This window comes from Lates calcarifer, linkage group LG21 (assembly GCF_001640805.2).
Source record: "Lates calcarifer isolate ASB-BC8 linkage group LG21, TLL_Latcal_v3, whole genome shotgun sequence".
NCBI lineage: Eukaryota > Metazoa > Chordata > Actinopteri > Centropomidae > Lates > Lates calcarifer.
The window spans coordinates 24,228,326-24,250,542 of record NC_066853.1 but is presented as its reverse complement, the minus strand read 5'-3'; the positions used below and the strand labels follow the sequence as shown (position 1 = coordinate 24,250,542).

Genomic DNA, 22,217 nt, shown 5'->3' with positions numbered 1-22,217 from the left:
GCGTGCCATATGGCGAAAACGCTATGCCGAATGCCATTCAAAAATGTGACAATTAAACGTTGTACAGTCTGTTGGCAACTGATTTACTTGGTAAAACAGTAGGTTAAGACCTGCAGCAAATCAGTGAAAGCCATTGATAAGTTCTGTATGTTCAGTATTAAAATTTGTGTTGCTTTGACGACATTAAAGCGTTTACACTCGACCTAGCTACCGTTACTCCACGGTTTCCCTCTGCTACAACGTAGAATTGCGGTACGATAACTTCGAGGGTATTGTGAACAAACTTAGCTAAGTCCAGAAGTTGAAAACTTCATTTAAAAACGCCGTTGCATGTATTTGGTTTATGCCGTTTTCTGCATGTGTGTTCCGTTTAGGATGTAGGACAGTAAGCAAAGAAGGATAAATCAAATTTGAGGCATAGTTTTGAATGAAATTTGAATCAACCTACGCCTGTGACTTGGTTTGCTGACGTTCACTGACTGCAGGGCTGTGAACTTTCAGCCACGTCCTGATTTGCCATGTAGCCTACAACAACAAATCCTTGAGGTTGGGAGTAGTCTTTTTATGGACGCCAGACAGACAGATTAAGACAGTTCACTAAATAGCTAATCTCACAGCCTATCACACCTGTGACCTGTGAGTACAAAACTATTGTAAACTTGCTGGTCAGGAGGGAGTGGAGCATTTGTTATTAGTGCAACATAAGCCACCATCAGTGTTGTTGTGATAAATGGTTAACCATGTCCATCATAGGTATATCAACCACTAACATATTTGCTGTTTTACCTGAAATACCCAACCGTCATTCAGCAATGGTCAGATGGTCTAAACATGCAGGTAAACCTGATTCTACAAATGGAAAGGCAGCTAAATGAACTACATCCCATCCCTTATTGCAACTTTAAAAGACCCTGTGTAACACTGCCAGTACTAGCTGGCTGGATTTCAGCTGTCTGGCTCTGGCTGAGAAAGTCTCTCTGTGGTTGACAAAGGCTTTGCCACCTGTCAATTTGTGTGTGGTTTGTACATGATGTAAACACAAGGGAAGCACCTGGCATACAATCCAGCCTGTTAATGTCAAAACATATGAACATGTGGTATAAAAATCTGAAATTATCCTTGTTGGATTCTATAGCTGTAAATGTTGACATAAAAATAATAAATAAAGTAAGTTAAAGGCTGTAACATATGTAAATGACAGTATACACTCTACAATGTAAATAGAAATGTACATGAACAATAGCTCAATGGTCAGAATGGTCTGTGATTGGACATTGCAATTATTTCGAACCCTGTTTTGCTCACTACAGTTTAATCTGGTAAAGTGTCCTTTTTAGGCTTAAAATCTACTTATAATGAATGAGAGTTATTACTCATCCAGCAGAGAAGGACAGGACTTGTACATTAGGAAGATGCAGAGAGGTGTGTGAAGAAATGACCCAGCAAAGGTGGGATGTCCCTCAGGGGTCAAGCTGCTTAGAACAAGCTGACCTGTTGCTTGAAGGTCACCTGGAGGGCAGGATTTCCCAGCACTCACTGGTTGCCTACAGCTGCCTGTTACTCTGCTGTAAGCTCCTTTAGATGACAGCTTGTTATTGGAGATGATTGGCTTTGAAGCAGGACTGCAGAGTTGTACAGACAGCTGTATTACATTGGCCTGCATGTTCATTTTCACCTATAATGTGTAGGTCTACACTTGTGTTTGAACTACATGCACAGAATATTCAGCATGCATGGTCTTCACCATTTTCCAGCTCGGCACAAAACACACATCAATGCACTGTCATCAATACATGTTTCCAAAGCAGATCCATGTGTTGTATACTCCCTGGTGACATTCATTTAGCTGCTGTTTCCATTGGACTGATGTGATGCAGATGCTTTAAGGCAGAGTTTTGGTCAGAGTGGTGTTGGGTAGTTTGAGATTAGAAAGAGCGTTTACCCTAAATGTCTGCTTGCCTCTACATGGTGAGGCATTCTCCCTTTGGCTTTGAGTACCTATGTAAGCATAAATAAAATAAAAGTGCTTGTCAGATGGTTTTATATGTATTTAGATGATTAAAATAATGTTGAAATGATCAAGTAAAGGCTTATGAGTCTCTTTTGAACACATTTTCATTTTATTCTAGGAGTCTTAAGTTTCACACAATTAGGGGAAATTAGATTTATTGCATCTGCCCTGCTGTCTGACTATTTATCTGATCAAAAACCAGTCTGCCTTTGCCCCAATTGTTACGGTAGTTGGTGGATTCCTTCATGGCAGATTGCTATCTTTACAACTCCATAGGTCAAGTATGCACATGCTAATGTAGTGAATTGGAAATTCTAATGAATGTGCTGCTAGAATCCCATGGACCACTAACTGTTCCTGGAACTTACTATGAGAACCACAGCTCTTTATTTTGTTGGATATAGGAACTGCTGTTGACAGGGTGAAGGTTTTCCTGGTCATGTAGTCTCTCAGCTACATGTCGGGCGGATCCTGGGAGGAACCCATAGGATACACCTGACAGCCTGACTCTTAGCCAGATCTCCACCATTATCTCTACAACAGGAAAGACACTCACACAGATGTATGTACTTGACCTGTGTTATATGAACTGCTCACCGGGGGATTTGTTTCCCCATCTATGACCTTTTTATTGTCATATCAAATTTGTGGACATCAACAAATGGCATGGCTGCTAAAGATACAGTCGTCCTGCTGAAGGAAGTTTACACCACATACAAATGAAAGAAATGGGCAAAACCCTGGCAGGATTTGTGGGTGGGAAGCCAGTGGGAATATGACCTTGTCACTGCACAAGTCAGTCCCCCTTTTTGACTGGACCACCTGCATTTAGAGGGGTTTGATTGCATAGCTTTTTTAATAATAAGGAATTTTACCATCTCTTCATCATCCACCATTGCAATAGATGCTGAAAACTTTGAGCTGAAAAGCTTTAGCCTTAACTTTTGTTTGAGCATTATTTTGCACTTGAAAAACAGCACCCTGTACAATGCCAATTAAAAGATTTTGCACTAATTCCATAATATGAAAATTGTTAAAAGATGTCACAGGGATAGTTTGACATCTTAGGCAATATGCTTATTTGCAGGTTTGCTTAGCTTGTTTTTTCATCTCTAAAACACAATATAATGTGTTAATCAATGAAGAGAAATTAATGTAAAGAAATGAATATGTGTAGTTCCCAAAATGTCAAACTATTCCTATTAATTTTTTATTTTATTTACCTTTTAATGGAAGAAGTGTGAGAGGCAGTAATATAAGAAAAGGCTTACTGCTAACTTGTACAACCTCATGTATAAGTTCACTAATGGGTTATACAGCTGTTCCATGCCAGCCATGCATAGTTTAAGATCTGGCATCTGTGACTACAGTCTGAATCCAAGCATTGAGATAAAGTCAGGGCTTTGGACATGTTGCTCTGATAACATTAAGCGCAGATATTTCACTAGGCTAAGCCAGGAATAGCACTGATAAAGTCCTAATGCAAGAGCAGTTTCCAGTTCAAAGCAGATTCATGGCCTTTGTACTCATTTCTTAAGACAAGGAAAGGTTTGGCCAATATGGGTTATAGAGGGGCCAAATCAGATTTTATGTCTAAGGCTGGTGATAGAAGATATTCAGGATCATCAAATTTTCTAGTTGGAGAACAAGAGTGAGTGAATTTGTTGTTTTGCTCAGTGGTTTTCTAGACTATGCTCCTTGGTTGTATGCTGGGATGCACTGATTGTGAAATTCTGGGATGATGCTGATAGTGATGTTTGAATGAGCACAAATTCAGTTGTACAAACAGTGCCTGTTATGGGTGGTTATACTGGATCTTCTCTGAATCCAAAGCTGGGTATAACACTGTTGTACGAGTTGTCACAAGGCAAATAACCAACACATCTGGCCAACACAAAAGAGATGTGACACAACAGATAAACATCGGTCGCTGCCATCGGTGAAAGTCGTCTTATTTGCCGAGATATCGATGGCAGTCAATGAGGTGAATATCAGTCAGTACCGATGTTTGGCTGACATATCGGTGCATCCCTAATTGTATGACAAAGAAGCTATGTTTTGAGTCAGTAAAATTAGCTTTAGTTGTCATGTTGGTGGTGTGTGTGGGTGGTTGTTTAGATGATGACTACTGCTGATACTGACTGTGAGTATATGGGAAGTTGAGTCAGACATTCAGATGGGAATGTGCTGGAGACACTGGATGGGAATGGCTATTGATTCAAGGCTCTGTCAGACAGACAGTAGGAGACAGTTATATAGATATAGGATGAGAAGTAGCATTAGAGCATTTGACCATATGTTTGTCTTAAGCAGAGATCTAGTGGCGGTTTAGATTAAATCAGCTCACTCACTCATTTTGTTAATCAGTGTGCATCCATCTTTCTAAAGCATATTTTAGCTTTCACGTCTTCAGTGGATGTTCAGTAGTGGTACAGTATCATGGAAGTTGCACACTTACTGTAAAGCTGCAGATGACAACTTTGAATTGTGGCTGATTTAAGATTTAATGAGGGATTGTGCAAGATTCATTTGCATTAAAGCACTGAAAGGAGTTGAACTATCAGTTACAATATTGTTGATAAAGTGACGTGAAAGTGTCAGTTACAGTGGAAGTCCTGACAGAAGTAAGTGCTGGTTCCAGTGTGTAAATTGTGTGTATGAACAGTGAAAAGTGTGGGAATTAGATGAGCTTAAGGTTTTTGTGGTGTTTTAAAGGTAAGGATCTGAGACCAAAAAGGGTTTGAAGTGGCAGCTGAAGTGTGTGTTAATCAGGATTAATGTATGCAAGTAGTATTTCTCTCTTATTGTTGTAGCACCACTTTGTAGTGTAGGTGTTCTTCAATAAGGATCTTACCTAGTGCAGGCAAACATGCACGGAGTGTTGGAAATTGTACAAAAACACTTTATAAGGAAAAAGAGGATTGAGGAGAATGGAAGTAATGAGGGTACGTGTCTGGCAGTGAGTCAGAATATGTGTTACCTGTGTGTTGGTGACTCACAGGTCTTGGAGGGTGTGTATGTACAGTATGTGTGTGCCTGGTTAGTTTTAGCCTACTGCTGTGGGCAGCAGTTTTAGCTTTTCCATGCAATTCTTTCCCACATCTCAAAGCTAGCCCAGCAGTAGAGCCAGCCCCGCCCTGCTGGGAATAAATGTTAGTGACTGAGTACTGCTTCTCCTCAGTATTACAGCCTTGACTGCTGTGGGACTGGAAACCACCCTGGAAATGAGTCAAAATCCTCGCCAGCTTCACTGCCATTTTTGTACATCCAGTGTGACTGCAGAAGATGGGAAGTCCTCACACATGAATATAAATGCTTATGACAGAGCCTCCAGAAACAGCTAATACACTACTGCATTTTTTTTTTTTTTTTGCTTTGGTTTAGATTCCTTCCCGTTCAAGTATCATATCATTTTATTTCAACTGGTCTTGCACATCTTCCGTGTACACTGCCAGACCAGAAGAAAAGGAACTGTGTGGGTGCTTATGTGTGCTTTGGATCTGTTTTGGAGATATTCTGTTCAACAGCTTTGTTTAATCCTGTCCTCATTTTGGCTTTTTCACTGGGACATTAGAGCACCACCATTTAGTTTTTCCAGAAACCTAATGGATGTTACTCAAGCACTTAGTCCCATGTTAGTTACAAAAATAATCCATGTACAACAATAGACTATGATGTTTATTTGAATACCTGTTAATGTGAGTCACTGTTTTGCAGCCTGCCTCCCACACATGGAGAAGGTAAGTGGTCAGGGGATTATAAACCTCTCTCTTTACCCCCATAGTGTGTTAGATGAACCGTGTAGGACATCTGAAAATAGAACTATGACACCTGTACGTGTGCCCATAGTGGACAAAATTTTGGGTATAACTTCCAGTTTTACCTGTTCGTGACTTCACCTGTTCAGAATCTTTTGATTTTTGTTAGTGCTTTATACACTCAGTGTGTAATCATCCCTCCTCTCTCTCCACTCATCCTTGTTATCATGACAAAGTGAACTGAGCCTCCTGGATCCTGTATGATATCATACCTGTAATTATGTCTGCTCCTCTCCTGTGTATGCACCTGTCCAACTCCTTCCCAACTATAGTGTTAATGTTGACACACACCTAACCACTCCATGTTTGTTGTGCTATGACGGCAAAGGCAAATCTCAGTGTTTGTTGAAACCAGGGTTCATAGGACGTGTTGGTCTTTGTGTGTGTTTTGCTGGATTGACAGTGGAACATTTTACAGCTGCTCCTCAACCAGAATTCAACAAACATGAAATAATCACCAAAAAAAAAAATTCTCTTTAGTGCCCCATACCCAGCCCCTTTTCAACTTAGATAAGCTCTAGTTTTACTAGAGCTAAGATCTATCTCATATTCAGGTTAGATGGGTTCAAATTGAAAGAGTAAGAATGAGGTGGAGAGAATGAGGCATGTTCACAGGAGAAACTGGAATCTGGGGAAAAGACATGGGAAAGAAACTTGTGCTCTGATAAATAGCACAGAATGAGCGTGATGGCTTGATTTAAATTCCACTCAAACACAATTTATTTTTCCCTGTGGCACCCATGATCAATACCCATACAATGTTGTATTACATTATAGTGCATATAGCCACATCTAATTGATTTACACATCTTTTAAGCGGTGCTGCAGACTTGGTGAAGGTTACTAGTGGGGCTAGTTAATAAACTACTGTATCTGGTGAGCTAACTGCTAACATGCTAGCAAGCAGAGAACACGCTAGTGCTCGTAAAGGATAGTTTACTGAGCCTTTTACTCTGTTCTCAGGGTTGAATATCATTTCATACAATTAATAGAAGAGGGGGAACAGCTCTCAGAGCTAGCTAGCTTTCCAACTCTCAGTTCACACACTAGTTAGCTGATTTGCTACCAGGACAATAGCTCTCACAGTTTCTTCAAGAGATGTTATCTATACGCTTCCAACAACTCCTGCCCATTACTGTCTTGACTTAATTCTTTTATGGATCAGTTTATACTCTAACTGGAAAGGGTTAAAACTGTGTGTGTGCGTCTGTGTGTGTAGTCTTGACTCTGGTGACAATACAGTGAACATCGGCATCTTTTGTTAAGACTGTCAAAGCTTCCTCTCTCACTCAATACCTTTTGTTAACCTTTAACTTAGTCTTTCCATGCAACTTTGATAATATTAGCATAGTACAGGCAGGTGTGGCCTTGAACCCGGAGAGAGAGAAAGAGGGCGAAGGATTGAGAGGAGGAGTAGTGATATGAAATAAGAGTGTGAGTTGGTGGAGTAGGAGGTAGAATGTGAGAAATGGCAGAAAAAGAAGTGTGTAACCAACTTCGATGGATGTTGTGAGGTTGAGAAAAGAAAAACTAAACGTGGCATGAAAGCATTACCACATACTAGCACAAAGAAAGGAGGAAATAAAGCAGCTTGTAGAGCCTGAAGGAATGCAAACGCAGTTGATGAGTGAGATTATAATGGCTGGTACAAATAAGGCTTACATGGGCTTCTGATGTCTGATACTGATATTCAAGCAATATTAGTTCATTCCATGTCTTCACCAGCTCATTGCAATTGTCAGCATGCATGAATTGTAAAGCAGGTAACACCTTTGACTAGTGAGCAGTACATGACAAAGTTGACAAAGATTGTAATAATGTAAAAGAGAGACTGTCGTGGTGCTAAGTGAAGTCCTTATCACACCTTTCTCACTTGTATCTATTTTTATATTGCATTACCCTCCTGTGAAAACCAGGTTGGTTTACTCTCTGGGTTAGGAGGTTAATGTTCACCTGTTTTGCAATCTTTTCCATGGTTACAGGTCCAGTGTGGGCAGTAAAAGCCTAACAGCGTCTGAGTGTACAGGGTTTCCTCAAGTCTTAATGAAAACAGTCTTCCAGTCTCCTCTTATCTTGATGTCAAAAAATACAGTATGTGTAGTTTGCTCTCATGTGTCTATGATTGATAAACTTGCGATCAGTTTAAAAGTGTAAAAGAGTATAGAGAGTATAGAGATACCCATAATACAGTAGTAGTAATGATAATAGTGATTGCAAAAGTATCAATAATACTAGAAGCAGTACTAGTAATTTCTAATTATAACAGTGGGTGTTGTAGGAGCAGCAGGAAGCTTGTCATCACAGGTCAGACTCTACAGCTCCAGAGGCAGAAGTATGTGCATATAATATGGGATATGAATCCATACTGATTGAGAGAGAGAGAGAGTCCAGCAGTCTAGGCCTATTGCAGCATAACTAAGGGATGGTTCAAGCCTGAGCCAACCCTAACTATAAGCTTTATCAAAAAGGAAAGTTTTAAGCCTACTCTTAAAAGTGCAGAGGGTATTTGCCTCCTGGGCCAAAACTGGAAGAAGGTTCCAGAGTAGAAGAGCTTGATAGCTGAAGGCTCTCTATTCTGGATTTGACTGGGAGCCAATGTAGAGAAATATGGTCTCTTTTTCTAGTCCCTGACAGTTAATTGTGTTGCAGCATTTTGGATCAACTGCAGAATCTTCAGAGACTTGTTGGGGCAGCCTGATAATAATGAATTACAGTAGTCCAGCCTGGAAATGTCTAATTTTGCCGATATTACACAAGTGAAAGAAGGCAGTACTTGAAGTTTGTTTTATGTGTGAGCTAAAGAACATGTCCTGGTCAAAGTTAACTCCAAGATTCTTTACAGTGGAGCTGGAGGCCAGGGCAATGCCATCTAATGTAATTTTGTAATTGGAAAATGTATTTCTGAGCTGTTTGGGACCAAGTACAATAACTTCGGTTTTGTCTGAGTTCAATATTAAAAAGTTGCTTGTCATCCAAGTTTTAATGTCCCTAAGGCATGCTGGAAGTTTGGCTAACTGATTGGTTTCATTAGGTTTCATTGACAGATAAAGTTGTGTATCATCTGCATACCAATGGAAGTTTATGGAGTGATTCCTGATAATGTTGCCCAAGGGAAGCATATACAAGGTGAAGAGAAATGGACCAAGCACTGACCCTTGTGGAACTCAGTGTCTAACTTTTGTGTATATGGAGGAGTTGCCATTAACATGTACAAACGGAAGCCTACCAAATAGATAGGACTTAAACCAGTTTAGTGTGGAACCTTTAATGCCAATAAAATGCTCCAGTCTCTGTAAAAGGATGTGATAGTCAATCATATCAAAAGCAGCACTGAGATCTAACAAGATTAGTACAGAAACAAGTCTGTTGATGTTAGCATTTTGATTGTGAACATGTCAGCATGCTGACTTCAACACACAGCCTAAGCACTGCCTCAGAGAGCTGTTAGCATTGCTATAGGCTCTTACTCTTGTTTCCTCGTAAAAAAATCTTTGTCAGAATTGTAAATATTGTGACGTTTTAAGAGTACTTTTTGCTAGTTAACTGGACTCAAACTGTGAATAATGCTATGACATGGTCAGCATGTTAAACCCCCAGCCAACCAGGATTGATTTCCCAGTTGTTTCTTAATTGATGTATTTTTATCTTCAACACAGCTGTGAGCTGCATACCTCCGTAACACAGATAACATACCCCAATGGCCCTGCCCAGTCTGACTATGAAAAGTGGTTAGTGTGTGTGTGTGTGAGGGAGAGAGAGAGAGAGAAAGAGAGAGAGAGAGAGAGAGAGAGAGAGAGAGAGAGAGAGAGCGAGCGAGCGAGCGAGACTGTGTGAGTGTGAAAGAATCTTCAGCTGGAACAACTGTTCATTTAGATTCAGCCTCAGTGGGATTAAATTGTTGCGGGTGTAGCACTGGTATCAACTTCACAGAGGACATTCTTAAGAAGTTATTGGTTAGTTGGTACACTTATTCATCAGTATATAGTGTGTAGCTTAACTTTTTGACCTAAAATTCACCAGCACATATCTGCTCTTGCAATTGGTAGTAATATTTCAAGGTGCTCTCTTTATTAACATCAATATGTATTGACCATACGAATGCCAAGTTGGTATAATTACTGTAAACAACTGATGACATCAGTGTGAAGGATGGCAGCATCCTCTACACTATCACTCAAACTATGCTAGGAGCATGGTGAGTATGTATGTGTTGTAAGGGATGTGTAGCAGTCTGATCACTGCTAGCTGTCTGTAAACAAATGACCTGCAACTTCCTGAACAATGGTGTGTGTGCGCTGCAGGGTCATACTTTTCTCCGGTTTGATCCAGACACAGGTTTGTTTCACCATAACCTGTGTGTATGTGTCTCTGTGTAAGTAGATGAAAATGAGAAGTAAAATTGGGGTTAAATTTAGAGCATGGATGTTGCTGGAGGTTGCATGTTTGGAGGTGAGTGAAGTCATTGAAAATCCTCTCAGTACAGCATGCAACGTGTGTGTCTGTATGTGTGTTCGTTCCTTTGGAGCAGTTGTGTATATCTCAGCAGCCCAACCCTTGGTAATAAATCTCTAAGGAGAAGATTCCAGAGATGTTGCAAAGAAATGTGTGTGTGACCAAATTGCTGAGCTATCCTCTTGTGTTGGGAGAGGGTCTGTGTTAAGTTACTTTTTCCAGAGATTCCTCTCAGGGTTCAGGCAGTTCACATATAAATTTGTCAGATTTAATGTAGGTGGTTGTCAGCAGCTCTTTAATGAGAAACTGATGGCTGAGGAGGAGGAGCCTGAGGAGCCATCTTTTCAAATTATCATACTTCCTATTAAATCTTCACTTTCTTTTTCATATCTTTCCAAATATGGGCAAAAGGGAAGGGAAAGAAAAATTAGAAGCATAGATAGAAGAAAAAAAATGGCTCCAAAATGATATGAAGAGGGAAAGGAAGCAGTGTGAAGTATTTAGAAGAATGTATCTGTTTGTTCTAATGGTCCAGTTTTGTTTTGTCCCACGGCCCAGCTGTTATTAATGTCTAATTAGCAAAGAGGAAGTTGCTTGGAGTAAACAGGAAATTCACTGTTTGGAAATTTAGCAACTAAGTTCAAGCTGTTACAACGCTGTACATTCAACTGTCGACTGGATACGTGTTGATGGGCCCAAATTTCTTGCAGTCAGTCAGTTCTGATTAAATACTTCCTTATTTACTTTGTGAACTCTAAACATTGTGGCTGTATATTGTTATCTGCAGAGTGGCAGTCAAAGCTCAATGCACTGCAACTTAAGAAAACACATGCAAAAAGACAAAACACAAGCAAAGGAAGAAAACACTGTCATTAATTTGGCGACACGCAGCATTTAGATTTCCCCCTGTTGTCCTATTTGCAGCATGTTTCTGTATTTGGTTGTTTTCTCACTTTGTAGCCTATTTTTCCTAAATGTTGTGCATGTGCTGTCAAATTGATTGATGTTTTCTTCATTTGCTTGTCTTTTGTCTATTTGCATGTGTTGTCTTAGTGCTTGAGCTTTCAGCCCACCTCATGTCTATCACTGGTTTAACTAATCAGTGTACAAGGTAGGACTAGGAAGAGGTTGACGGAATAGCTGTATTTAGATGAAGTGCTGACCTGTATCCCAACTTTTGATTTGAGGTTGCAGAAAACAGATATATTGCACATTATAAGATCATTTTTATTGGTATTAGAAAGCTTGTGAAATAGTCTATCAGGAGACAATAATTCTCCATTGAGAGCCAGATTATTTCAAATGTTGAAGGGGTGTCATCAGTTTTATAAGGCAGGGTGAGTTAGGTTTCAGTACACACATACATTTAAAAGCAAATAGACCAAGTATCAGCTGTTAAAAGTTCAGGCTATTTGTTAGCAGTGGTATAATAAGCCTCTGTTGGTCCCTGAGCCTATTCCGGTGGTCTGTAGCATGGGCTGGGCTGAAGGGTGCAGTCATGCTACCATTGTTTTAATCTACAGCCAAAGCTTCTCTCCATATAAGGCCTGCTGCAGATAAAATAAGACCAAGAGGCCCTCCATCCATAGGGGAGGAGAGGGAGGAGGAGAGATGTAGAGGAGACAGAATAAGAAAAGATGAAGAGGGGTGGAAAAAGGATAGTAGAGAGACACAGATACAGAGTAGAGGAAGGAAAAGTGTTAAGTGATAAGTGATAGAGATAGGTGGAGATTAATGGACAAAGAGGCAGTGAAAGACAAGCAAGGGACCAGAGCAGCAACATTCCCACCCTTTTCTACCACCTTAGGTAGAAAAGGGTGGAATGGGGGTTGGAGTGGCAGAATGTTCTGAGTTCCTTCCCTCAGCAAGTCACCACTTGCCCTGTTGACTGGAGAGGACTGTGGGAGAGTGGAGTGTGTGTGTGTGTGTGTGTGTGTTTTCTTTTACCTCTATATCTGTATAAGGGCCAGTTGTGAGCATTTGAAAATAAAGACATTTTGTCATTTCCCACTCTCTGATTTGGGTTTAGAATTATTAAGTTGTTGATGAAAATATCCTTGAGTTTACAGAGTGTTGAGTGTGTGTCTGTGTTTTTCTACCAACTACACTGTAACTAACACATATTTTGCACTTTTGTTTGTACAGTTTTGTACCAGGAAACATCACTACTACTCCTGCTAAAGCTCTAGTGTGACCTTCTCTGTTGCTGTAAATAATAATTTAGGACCTCATATGCTAGATTTGAAAAGTTACAACATTAGTCCCCCCAGTGGAAATACCTACAAAGGCATGTATCAGACCAAAAATATTCACTAGGTCATATTCATTTATTTTCATATATGAATTGTCAGTATTTAAAATAAGTGTGTTTGCCCGACATAGTGTTCGGAGTTAAGAGAATTAGAGTGAGTTTCTTCTTCAAGAATCTTTTTCTAGTGTGCTGCTTGGTTTCTTGGGCCACCTCCCTGACCAAGTCCCTTCTTGTCCGGTTACTCAGTTTGGCTGGATGGCCAACTCTAGGAATAGTCCTGGTGGTTTCAAACTTTTTCTGTTTCACAATTATTGTAGCCACTGTGCTCCTGGGAACACTTGGAGCTGATGGTTTTATACCCTTCCCCTGATCTATACCTAGCCACAGTTTTATCACAGATGTATCAAGAGAATTGATTGGACTTCATAGCTTGGTTTTTGTCATGACATGCAGTGTGAATTGTCGTATCCTCTATACGCAGGTGTGCCTTTCTAATCATTTCTAAGCTTTTCAATTCATTACATTTTGCCACTCCAGTCAAGTTTTACACATCACATCAAGAATAATTAAACATTATGCACCTGACACGGCAAAGAGTCTGAATAACTTTGTAAATGAGAGCTTAAAGTTTTTGATTTTAGTATAGATAGTTAAAGTAAAATGGATTGACAGGCAGAAAAGTCAGTTTTATCCACTCTAAACTAAATGTGCAACAAATGAAGGGGTCTGAATACTTTCTGAAGCCACTGTATGACTATAAAGAACTACTTCTTGATGACCTTGTACTGTACCAGTATCACGCTGCCAACATCCGCTGTAAAAACACTGTATAAAAGAGGTGTTCATTTAGAGCATGGTTTTGTGGTTAGTGCCTCATGTCAGAGCTTATTATTAGTCAAATCTGTAGAGGAAGCAGTAAGTTGCAGCCTCTCAGTGATGACTTAAATGGACGTACAGCCAGCCTCCATTCATCCTCACAGAAATCTCTTCTGATTCAACTGCTTTCTCAAGTCAGCCTACATTTATGCCTTTATGGAAGATGCTAGACTCCTTAGGAAATGCCTGCATGACCAAAGTGCTGCCACAGTGGAAACATGGGTGTGTATGTGTGTGTGAAGGACAGGGAGTGTCTCCATATTGTGTGTGTGTGTGTGTGTGTGTGTGTGTGTGTGTGTGAAAGAGCTGAAAAACTTCAGCTCAGCTTCCCTTATTGACATGATTTCAAGCCTGCTGCTTTACTCTTTAGTCTCTTGGTGTCACATCTGTTCACAGTGGAAACATCTCACTCTGCTATGGTCTGGTACACATGAACACACACACACACACACACACACACACACATACATGTTGATCTAGGTCACTTTTAATGACATTAAATAAATTTCATGGAGTCATACCCTAATCCTAACCCTAACCACCTCCTGACTAACTCTAACCCTTATCATAACCTTAACCTAACTATAACCCTAACCTTCACTTCTGACCCAAAATCATTTTTTCCCAATTGGGGACACAACGTTTGTCCCCAGTTGGACAAGCCCTCCACAATTAAGTGGTCTTTAGTCTGAAAAAAAAGTAGTCATTGCGCACACACACACACACACACACACACACTATGGTGATTCATTTAACCCAGCACAGTGAGGGCATCAAGAGAGAGGCACACTAAGTAGGTTGGGAGAAACTGGAATAGTTTGATGGACTATATTTGGCCCCTGGGAAACCCCTTGTGTCAGTACAGTGCTGGACCATCATAAACTGACACACCACTGGTTAAGTCAGGAAGCGCACACACACTCACACATTCACCCTTATTTAATATCTCCTTGCAGTGACACTTTCACCATCTGTCACCGACTTCCTGCTTCTCATCATCTTTTTTGATACTTCTCTTTCATCGTATTTCTCTCTCTCTTCTGCCCTCTCGTCTCTGTTTCCAGACTTGTTTGCCGCCCACATGGCTCACATTCTTTCACTCTGACATCACAGCCGCCCTGCACTGCCATTTTTTTTTTCTCTCTCTCTCTCTCTTTTTTTTTTTTTTGGTGTCTCACCCTCTTTGGTCTCTTGCCTCATTTGCCAGTCTTGGATCCCCCCCCTCCTCTCCCTCTTGACATTCTTTTGTTTTTAAAATATTGATAAGGAACCATCCAAGGACTGGGTGATATTTCCATTGATGGCTGATGCAAGACTTCGTTTGAAATAGCTGATATTATGCACCATTATTCAGTGTGTGTAATTGAAAATTACATTTTGAGTTTGAAAGACAAAGAAAATTTGATAAGATTGAGAGAGTGAGAAAGATGGAAGAAATAGTGTGGGAGAAGGAAAGTTAAAGGTAAGGGAAGGAGATGATGAGGGAATGTCAGTCTGGCTAATGTCAGGATTGTGTTTGAGTGAATGTGTTTTAGTTTGGGGAGACACATGCAGATTTATAGCGGCTTAAAGCAGACATTTAATGGTTCAAAGGGGCACTTTGTGTTTTTTTTTTTTTCCATTCTCTGATTTGTAGTCAGTGGGTTAAGGTTGGATCCTCCTCTGGCTTTTGTCTCACAGCTCGCATTGACGGTTGTACTCCACAGCAAAGAAAGGCCAAAAGTTCATGTAATATTTATTGTTAAAGCTATTTTAATGACTTGTATTAGTACCAATTACAAGAGTGGCTTTGTTATGGTCAAAGAACCTGTGGAGTATCAGGAAGAAAGCCAGGCCTGCTGGATAGTAACAATACACAGAGAAAGACATGCAAGGAGGAGATTGCAGAACATGCTCATGTTGCTTTATAATGTTAATGTAATGTAGAGTTATACACAAAACTGACTAACCTGATTGCAAATCATTCATCTTACTTCCCACTCAGTTTTAGAGCAGATGCCATGTCTTATTTTCTGTTTTAGTTAATGCTCCTGCCTTTGAGTATTTATTTAATAAGCTTATGTGTTGCTGTCAAGACCCCTAAGCCAACACGCAGGAACAGGGTGCTCTTGGTAGACCAACAAGCCAAATTCCCCCAAATTAGGTGTGTTCCTTTAACATAACTTATAACTCAGCTCAGAGGAGGAGACATATTGCTTTTGGCTGAAAGCCGGCTATAGCGTAATTCAGCCAATTGGGAATGAAGCTTTAGATGACATGTAAAGTGTTTCTTCAGGATATTGTAATAGGGTGGGGTCATCATATGGACCATATAATCTATGATATTATTATAGCGGACTGTTTGTGTTTCTTCAGCATTTTATCTTCTACGTTGACATTATTGTTCAGTCCCAGGCTAATCTTTCTGGTGGCAGAGATGATCTTGGTTTAAAGTGCTATTTAGCAATGAGGACTGGTTCCATGCTGTAATACTGATGTCATAGCCTAGCATATATCATTATCCTTAGCACTTGGGCTTTGTCAGTCTGATGAAACCATTAGCAGAGGCTGAAAATGAACCCTTCCAAGCTTGTGATTAAGGGTGTTCTCTCAGTGATGCAACAGTGCAGCACTGGCAGAGAGCACATCCCAAATGCTTCTAAGCAATGCTAGACTTGTCGTGCTGACTTTATGTTCAGTGTCTTAAACTTTTTATCATTCGTACACACCTACAAAAACACTTTGAGTTTTACTCACAACAATGATGTGAATCCTTGACGGCTAACGAATTAGTTGAGTTCATTTCTTTTCTCATTAAAGTATTTACAAAGTTGTTTTTTTTATTTTTTTTTAATTGTGCATTGTTTACATCCATGTTTGCTTACTTGCAGTTGTCCTCACTACTTTTGTCAGTGCATTGCTATGTTGCCACCAACTGTTGATCAGTGGAGTATGGCTGTATGATACAGTGGTCAAAAACTCTAAAGGGTATGGAGGGTAAGGGTAGGAATGCAACAATCCAGCTTTATTATCTTTTTATCTGACAATACTGATTCTCTCTCCTGTTTCCAATTCCCAATTCCCATTACTAACCTTGATCACAAGTGTCGCCAGGTTCTCTTTTTCCCAAGAATTCAGTATACTGGTCAGATTCTGGCAAAACTTTGCTGTGGTGCTAAAACCTGAGTCAGTGTCTTGCTGTGACGCAATGAATGTAAGTAAATACTATATTTTTAGATGACATTGACATTTGTGTATCAGATTATTGCATTGCTAATGTTTACTGGAAGACCAGTATCTGACTAATTTATGAGCAGACACTACAATGGCCTTATGCTAGTTTGGAAAACTCTAACTTTATGAAGTCAGCAGTTCCCCTCTTAAGTGGATGTTCATGCCTCTGTAGTATCCTCAGATAATGCTAGACCCACAGTTTGTTAAATGAACATGTTTAACATGCACAACATATTTAGCATTAGTATGTCCACCCAGGGTGTGTTGCACAAGTTGAAATGGGGAAATCCTTTGTATTCACTGGCACGTCTTACAACACAATTTTATCAAGCAATATTTGATGCAAAAGAGTCATTAATATGTGCACAGAATTTGACCAAATCAATTTTAATACTTCCAGGATGCTGTGGTGAGGCTTGGGAATTGAGTAGTAGTATGTGAATTGTATAGTGGCATGCTGCATTGCGGGTACTGCAAAGGGCAAGGAGCCATGTGCATTAACAGTTGTCTGCTGTATACATGGAGCAGCTGCTGCAGACATCACATTGAGTTACACATTAGTTGAACTGCATTGTGATTTCCCCCCATATGATGAATGAATGAGCCAAAGACAAGATGGCACGGAGTAATGTCGGAAAGGAAAGATTACACAACATTACAACATTACAACATGACAGTCTGTAGCTGTACTTGCTAAAGCTTTAAGCAAGAGAGGACAATAATGCCTTCTACAGGCTGTGTCATACCAAAAAATATGAGCAATTAATGTGGCATGTTACATGACGACATGTTCCCAAGCCTTATTTCTGAACTGTATGCGCAATGGAGGGAGAGTGGAAAATTACTATATATATCCAAGATAATTCTGAACAAACTTTTCTGGAGAGGAAGTGAGAGAGGAAAGAGGAATTTAAGGGGAGGGGTACAGAGGAGAGAAGAAAAGAGAAGAGAGAGAGAGAGAGAGAGAGAGAGAGAAAGAAAGAAAGAGAAAGAAAGAGCAGGAGGCGAAAGTTGAGTTCCCATTTCTGATTTCCCACGGAGTCAAGGTCACATGCATTTTCCTGAAAGTGGTCAGTGGGATTTGAGCTTTTTTTTTCACTACCCTCAATCAAAACAACATGATGTTTAATTTGGTGTTTTCCCCCAAAGTGGTGTGTTTGTGTGTTTGTGTGTGTGTGTGTGTTACAGAGAGGCTGTGCTTTGAATAAGAAGGAACAAGGGCTATTGAGCTGAACTTTTTTGACTGCTTTTAATGGCCTAAAACACACTTAGACACACACATAGAATATCTGGTAAATACTGCAATCATTAACCACTCAGTGACCTCAGACCTAGACCATATAAATAAAACACTGCCATTTATCTCACCGATGGCCAAATGGCAGATATGACACAATATTAGTATTGTTTCCATGGCTTTATGGCCCTCATAGTACTTTTGTATAGTATCATCTATTGCCTCAGAGTTATAAAGGATAGACTGAATATGCTGCATTGTGTCCTCAGCTAGTGTGTGTAAACAAGAGGGGCTGTAAGGCATTATGTGGGAGGAGAGACAGATGTTGCATCAGGACCCAGCCAGCAAATAACCTGTTATTCTGTCAAACATATGTATTACTTGCAGTAAATGCTATTCCAATCTATGCAATGTCTACTTCAGCTCAAGCTTTGAATGGAATTGGATGTGGCAGTTTGGATAAGAAAGGGTTAAAGTCTGACAGCTGAGGGAGATACTGGTGGTCAGATACAGCCCCTCCTCCCTCCAACTCAGCACAAATATGCTGCCTCAGCATGAGCCTGCAGAAACACACACCAAGGCACACACCTTTACAGTCTGCTCACTTGCTCACTTTCATCCAGAGACATTAACGCACTTGAATAAACAAATGAATCTAGTTGATACGTTGGGTGTTAAACAACTGCAAGCCTCTATCTTCTCCTGCATCTTTGTCTGTTTCCTGCCGTCTGACCAGTGTATTCTCACACTAGTGACAGAGAGACACACACAGAAAGAGAGAGAGAGCGTCTGGAAAACATTACTCAGATTCCTGCAGCAGGGGCTCTGATTATACTGGCAATGAAAAGGGAGAAAGACGAGTGAGAGAAGTGTGTGTGTGGGGGGGGGGCATCAAACGAGGTGTGCAAAGTTTCATCTCTGACACACACAGACTCCGCTTAGCTCTGCTTAGCCTGGTAGAAAGTATGTGTGTGTGTTTTTGTTTTTTTTTGCTTGCTCCAGAACACAGGGAGATGAGGAGGGAGTTATTTTCATGCATTTTGATGTCTGCCTCAGCAAAAACCTAATAGCTCCTTATTGAGTTTCAGTTAGTTGGGGGTGGCCAGAAGAGGGCAGTGTGGAAGAGAAACTGTGTGTGAATATATTCACTTGTCCATGCTTTCCCAGGGCGTGTTCTCCTATATTGTTCATATAGTCCCCTTTGAAAAGAGATGGAAGTTGCATGCTCTGTCTATGAGTGAGCATATTTAACCGTTTTGCTGCTTTAGCTATCCACTTATAATGATTGCTTGGTGGTTTGTGCTGCTGTTTGTAACTTTAACAGTAAATGAAAACTTGGTTCTTTTGCTCAATTGACCAGTTGCCTTATTGAAAAGACCCTTGAACAATCTTTTTGTCTAAGTAGAGGAGCATGAGGTGTGTGACTAAAAGTATGACTACCATGATCTTGGCCAAGACCTAACCTGACCAGTGTAAGCCTCAGAGCTGACTGAGGGAAATTGAGATAACAAGGAAGGTGACAGCAGTTCAGATTTCTGAAACAAGAGAAATTAAACTCATTCTTTGTCTCTTTTGTTTACTTTATCTTTTCTCCTTCATTCCCAGCTTCTCTGTCTTGTTCCTCTCATTACATCTCCCATCATATTAAAACATAAGTGGACACACACAGTACTGGTATTAAATCTTCTACAGGTTGGTATAGACAGAAGATGAAGATAGCTAAGATGGACCTAGAGACATGAAATATAGGGTTCCAGCAACCACTATTTCACTGGATTTATGGGCCTATTCTCTTAGATCTGCAGGAAGGAGCAAGTCATTCTAATGAGGCCTATAAAACCTGGCTTTCCTGCCGTTGCTCTGCTCTTTGAAGCTGTAGCTTGTAGCCTCTTTGACCATAATGCCCCACTTTGCCTAAAATATGTCCTTTGGTTTCACATTTTTCCATAAACTTTTTTTAAAATTTCATAATGCTTCTATTTTGTATTTTAATGAAACACATACTGAACTTGCTGAAAAGCAATGTGAGTGACTTTTCATGCAACCAAAGATGATTTGCTTAGCATAGCATAAAGAATGGAAACAGGGAGGAACAGCTAGCCTGGCTTTGTCCTAAGGTTTAAAAAACCCATACAAAAGCCACATCAAATTTTGTGGTTATGTATGTAATTAGCCTAACACATAACCCCTGTGAAACTACAGCTTGGATTTATTTATTTATTTTTACTTTTTTGGTTCTTGGATGAATTAAACAATTAAGATAAAGTAGTAGATAGATTTTTTTTTCTTCTTTGGATAGAATCAAGCTAGCTCTTACCCCTTGCTTCCATTCTTTATGCTAAGCTAAGCTAATTGTCTCCAACTCCAGCTTCAACTACTTCAGACAGTTATGAGTGTGGTATAGATATTCTCATCTAACTGTGGAGGAAGTGAAAAAGTTTATTTCTGAAAATAACAAACTCTTTCTTCAATTTTGGGCTGCCTGGGTTCTTGCGATTTTCTCACCTCAACCAAGTCTTAGGCAGATGCTCAGTAAAAAAAAACTTGCTGTAAGCTTACTAACAGGTGACTACGCCTTCTCACACACACTTCAAACAAGGCCTCATTAATGTCTGAGTATTAATCCAGCAACTGTAGTGGAAACTTGTCTTCCTTTTTGTTCTAGAAAACACACGCCTGTTGCCTGTAAGATGTCAGTTGTTATTAGTGTTAACAAGCAGATGCATTAGACTGCTGAGGCCTTTGATCTGCAGCGAGAGGGTGTGTGTATGTGTGTACAACTCTGGTCTGGAGTAATTACATTCTCTGTAATGATATTGGACTAATGATGGTAAGTCCTTGTCCATGCATGCGTGCATCATTGTATACATGTGGGTGTGGCTTCATTGTATGTTATGTGTGTGAGTTAGATGCAGCAAGCTTCAGGACCCATATTTATGACAATGGGACTGCTGTCTGGTTTCTGCTTCAGCTTGTAAATCTCAGAAAGGGGAAGCAGGGAGTGAAGGAGGAGAAAAGCTGGAGGAGGGAAGCAAAGGGAAACTGTTTTGGCTCAAATAAATGATTATTTATTGGCTCATGCTACATTTACTACTTAAGAGTTTCCCTTTTCACATAACCATGGATGGATGCATACACATTCTTTACCCCTTTGGCATCAGGATTCATTTTTCATTCCCATCCTTTTTGTTCTGCAAGGGTGGTTAGGGTTAGGCATGTGTATGATAGATGTGTTAGCTTTCTTATACCTTCTCCCTTCTTTTAAAGTAGAGGAAGAAAAGAGGAAATTCTAGCAGGATTGAGGAGAGGGCGGCAGGGTAAAAAGCACAGACACAGAGAAGGGGGGGGTTGTGTCACCCAACATGGGGACTATTTCCTCTGGAGGGAGGGAAAGAGAAGAAAAGTGGGTGAACGAGTGGTGAGCAAGAGAGAGAAAGAGAGTGAGGTGTGTGTTAAGCATGTGTGAGCAGCAGTAAGAGGAGAAGCTATGGCAGCTGGCTCTCAGGACGGAGGGGAGAGCTTCTAAAAACAAACTCTCGGCTAAATAGTGGTCGTGACGCGGCGCTGGAGGCCATATTCTTATAGCTGGACTATCGGCTCTGTGGAAACGAAAAACCCTGTCCAGATCACTCCAGAGCAGGACAGGAGCCATGAAGTACAGACCTTTGGTAAGACACCCAGCCAGGCATTTGTCTTGCAGAAAAAGTCGGCCAGGACGTGGGGAAATCAGGACACTTTTTATGGTTTAGTGTCAGTCAGGAATTACTTGTCTATACATGCATGTTTGCATTCAGGAGTGTGAAAGGTAAGGAGTTCCGTGTGAGATGGATTTGCTTCTGTCCAGGCTATTGAAGTGGGGGATGGAGTTCATTGGACTGGAAGAGGAAGTTTTTAGGAGCTGCTTTATTAGTACTGAGTACCTACAATGGTATTTGAGCTGCGTAACAACTTTGACAGAGCGCTCTTGAACTTCAAGGACACAGGTAAGACACACAGGTGAAAGAGAGCCAGAGCAGCCGGCAGTGTTGTGTGTTTGTTCCTCACCTGACTTTTTTTTTTCGCACACCTTAGCTGTTTTTAAGTCAATCCCCTCCTTTACTTCAGCATCCCTTTTCACCTTGACTCTGTATTTGTCAGAGTGATGTTAGATCTATTTGTATTTGCATCTATTTAATATCTGATAAGGTGTGTCCTTGCTGTGTGTGTTTGTACTACCCCAGGGCGAGGCAATCACATGGTGGTGTTGTGTGGTTGGGCAGCATTCTTTGGCATTCATCAACAGTAAGAGTGAGCATGTTAATGAAAAAATAAGAGTACTGTATTCACTATTGATAATGAATACAATATGCCTGAACTCAC

The 22,217-nt window shown here is 40.4% G+C and overlaps 1 protein-coding gene across 5 annotated transcripts in view; it reads left to right on the top strand.

Moving 5' to 3' along the window:
* The window catches only part of LOC108888179 (unconventional myosin-Ic), a 57,977-nt gene that overhangs the window by 5,224 nt on the left and 30,536 nt on the right, over positions 1-22,217 (top strand). The window contains exon 1 of one of the 5 annotated variants that reach the window (XM_018684036.2): positions 21,352-21,526. The exons of the other annotated variants lie outside the window; for them this stretch is intronic. Coding sequence (XP_018539552.1) covers positions 21,509-21,526 — 18 coding nt within the window. The 5' untranslated portion in view covers positions 21,352-21,508. Of the gene's footprint in view, positions 1-21,351; positions 21,527-22,217 lie in introns of those variants that run through there. 5 annotated transcript variants of the gene reach the window in all.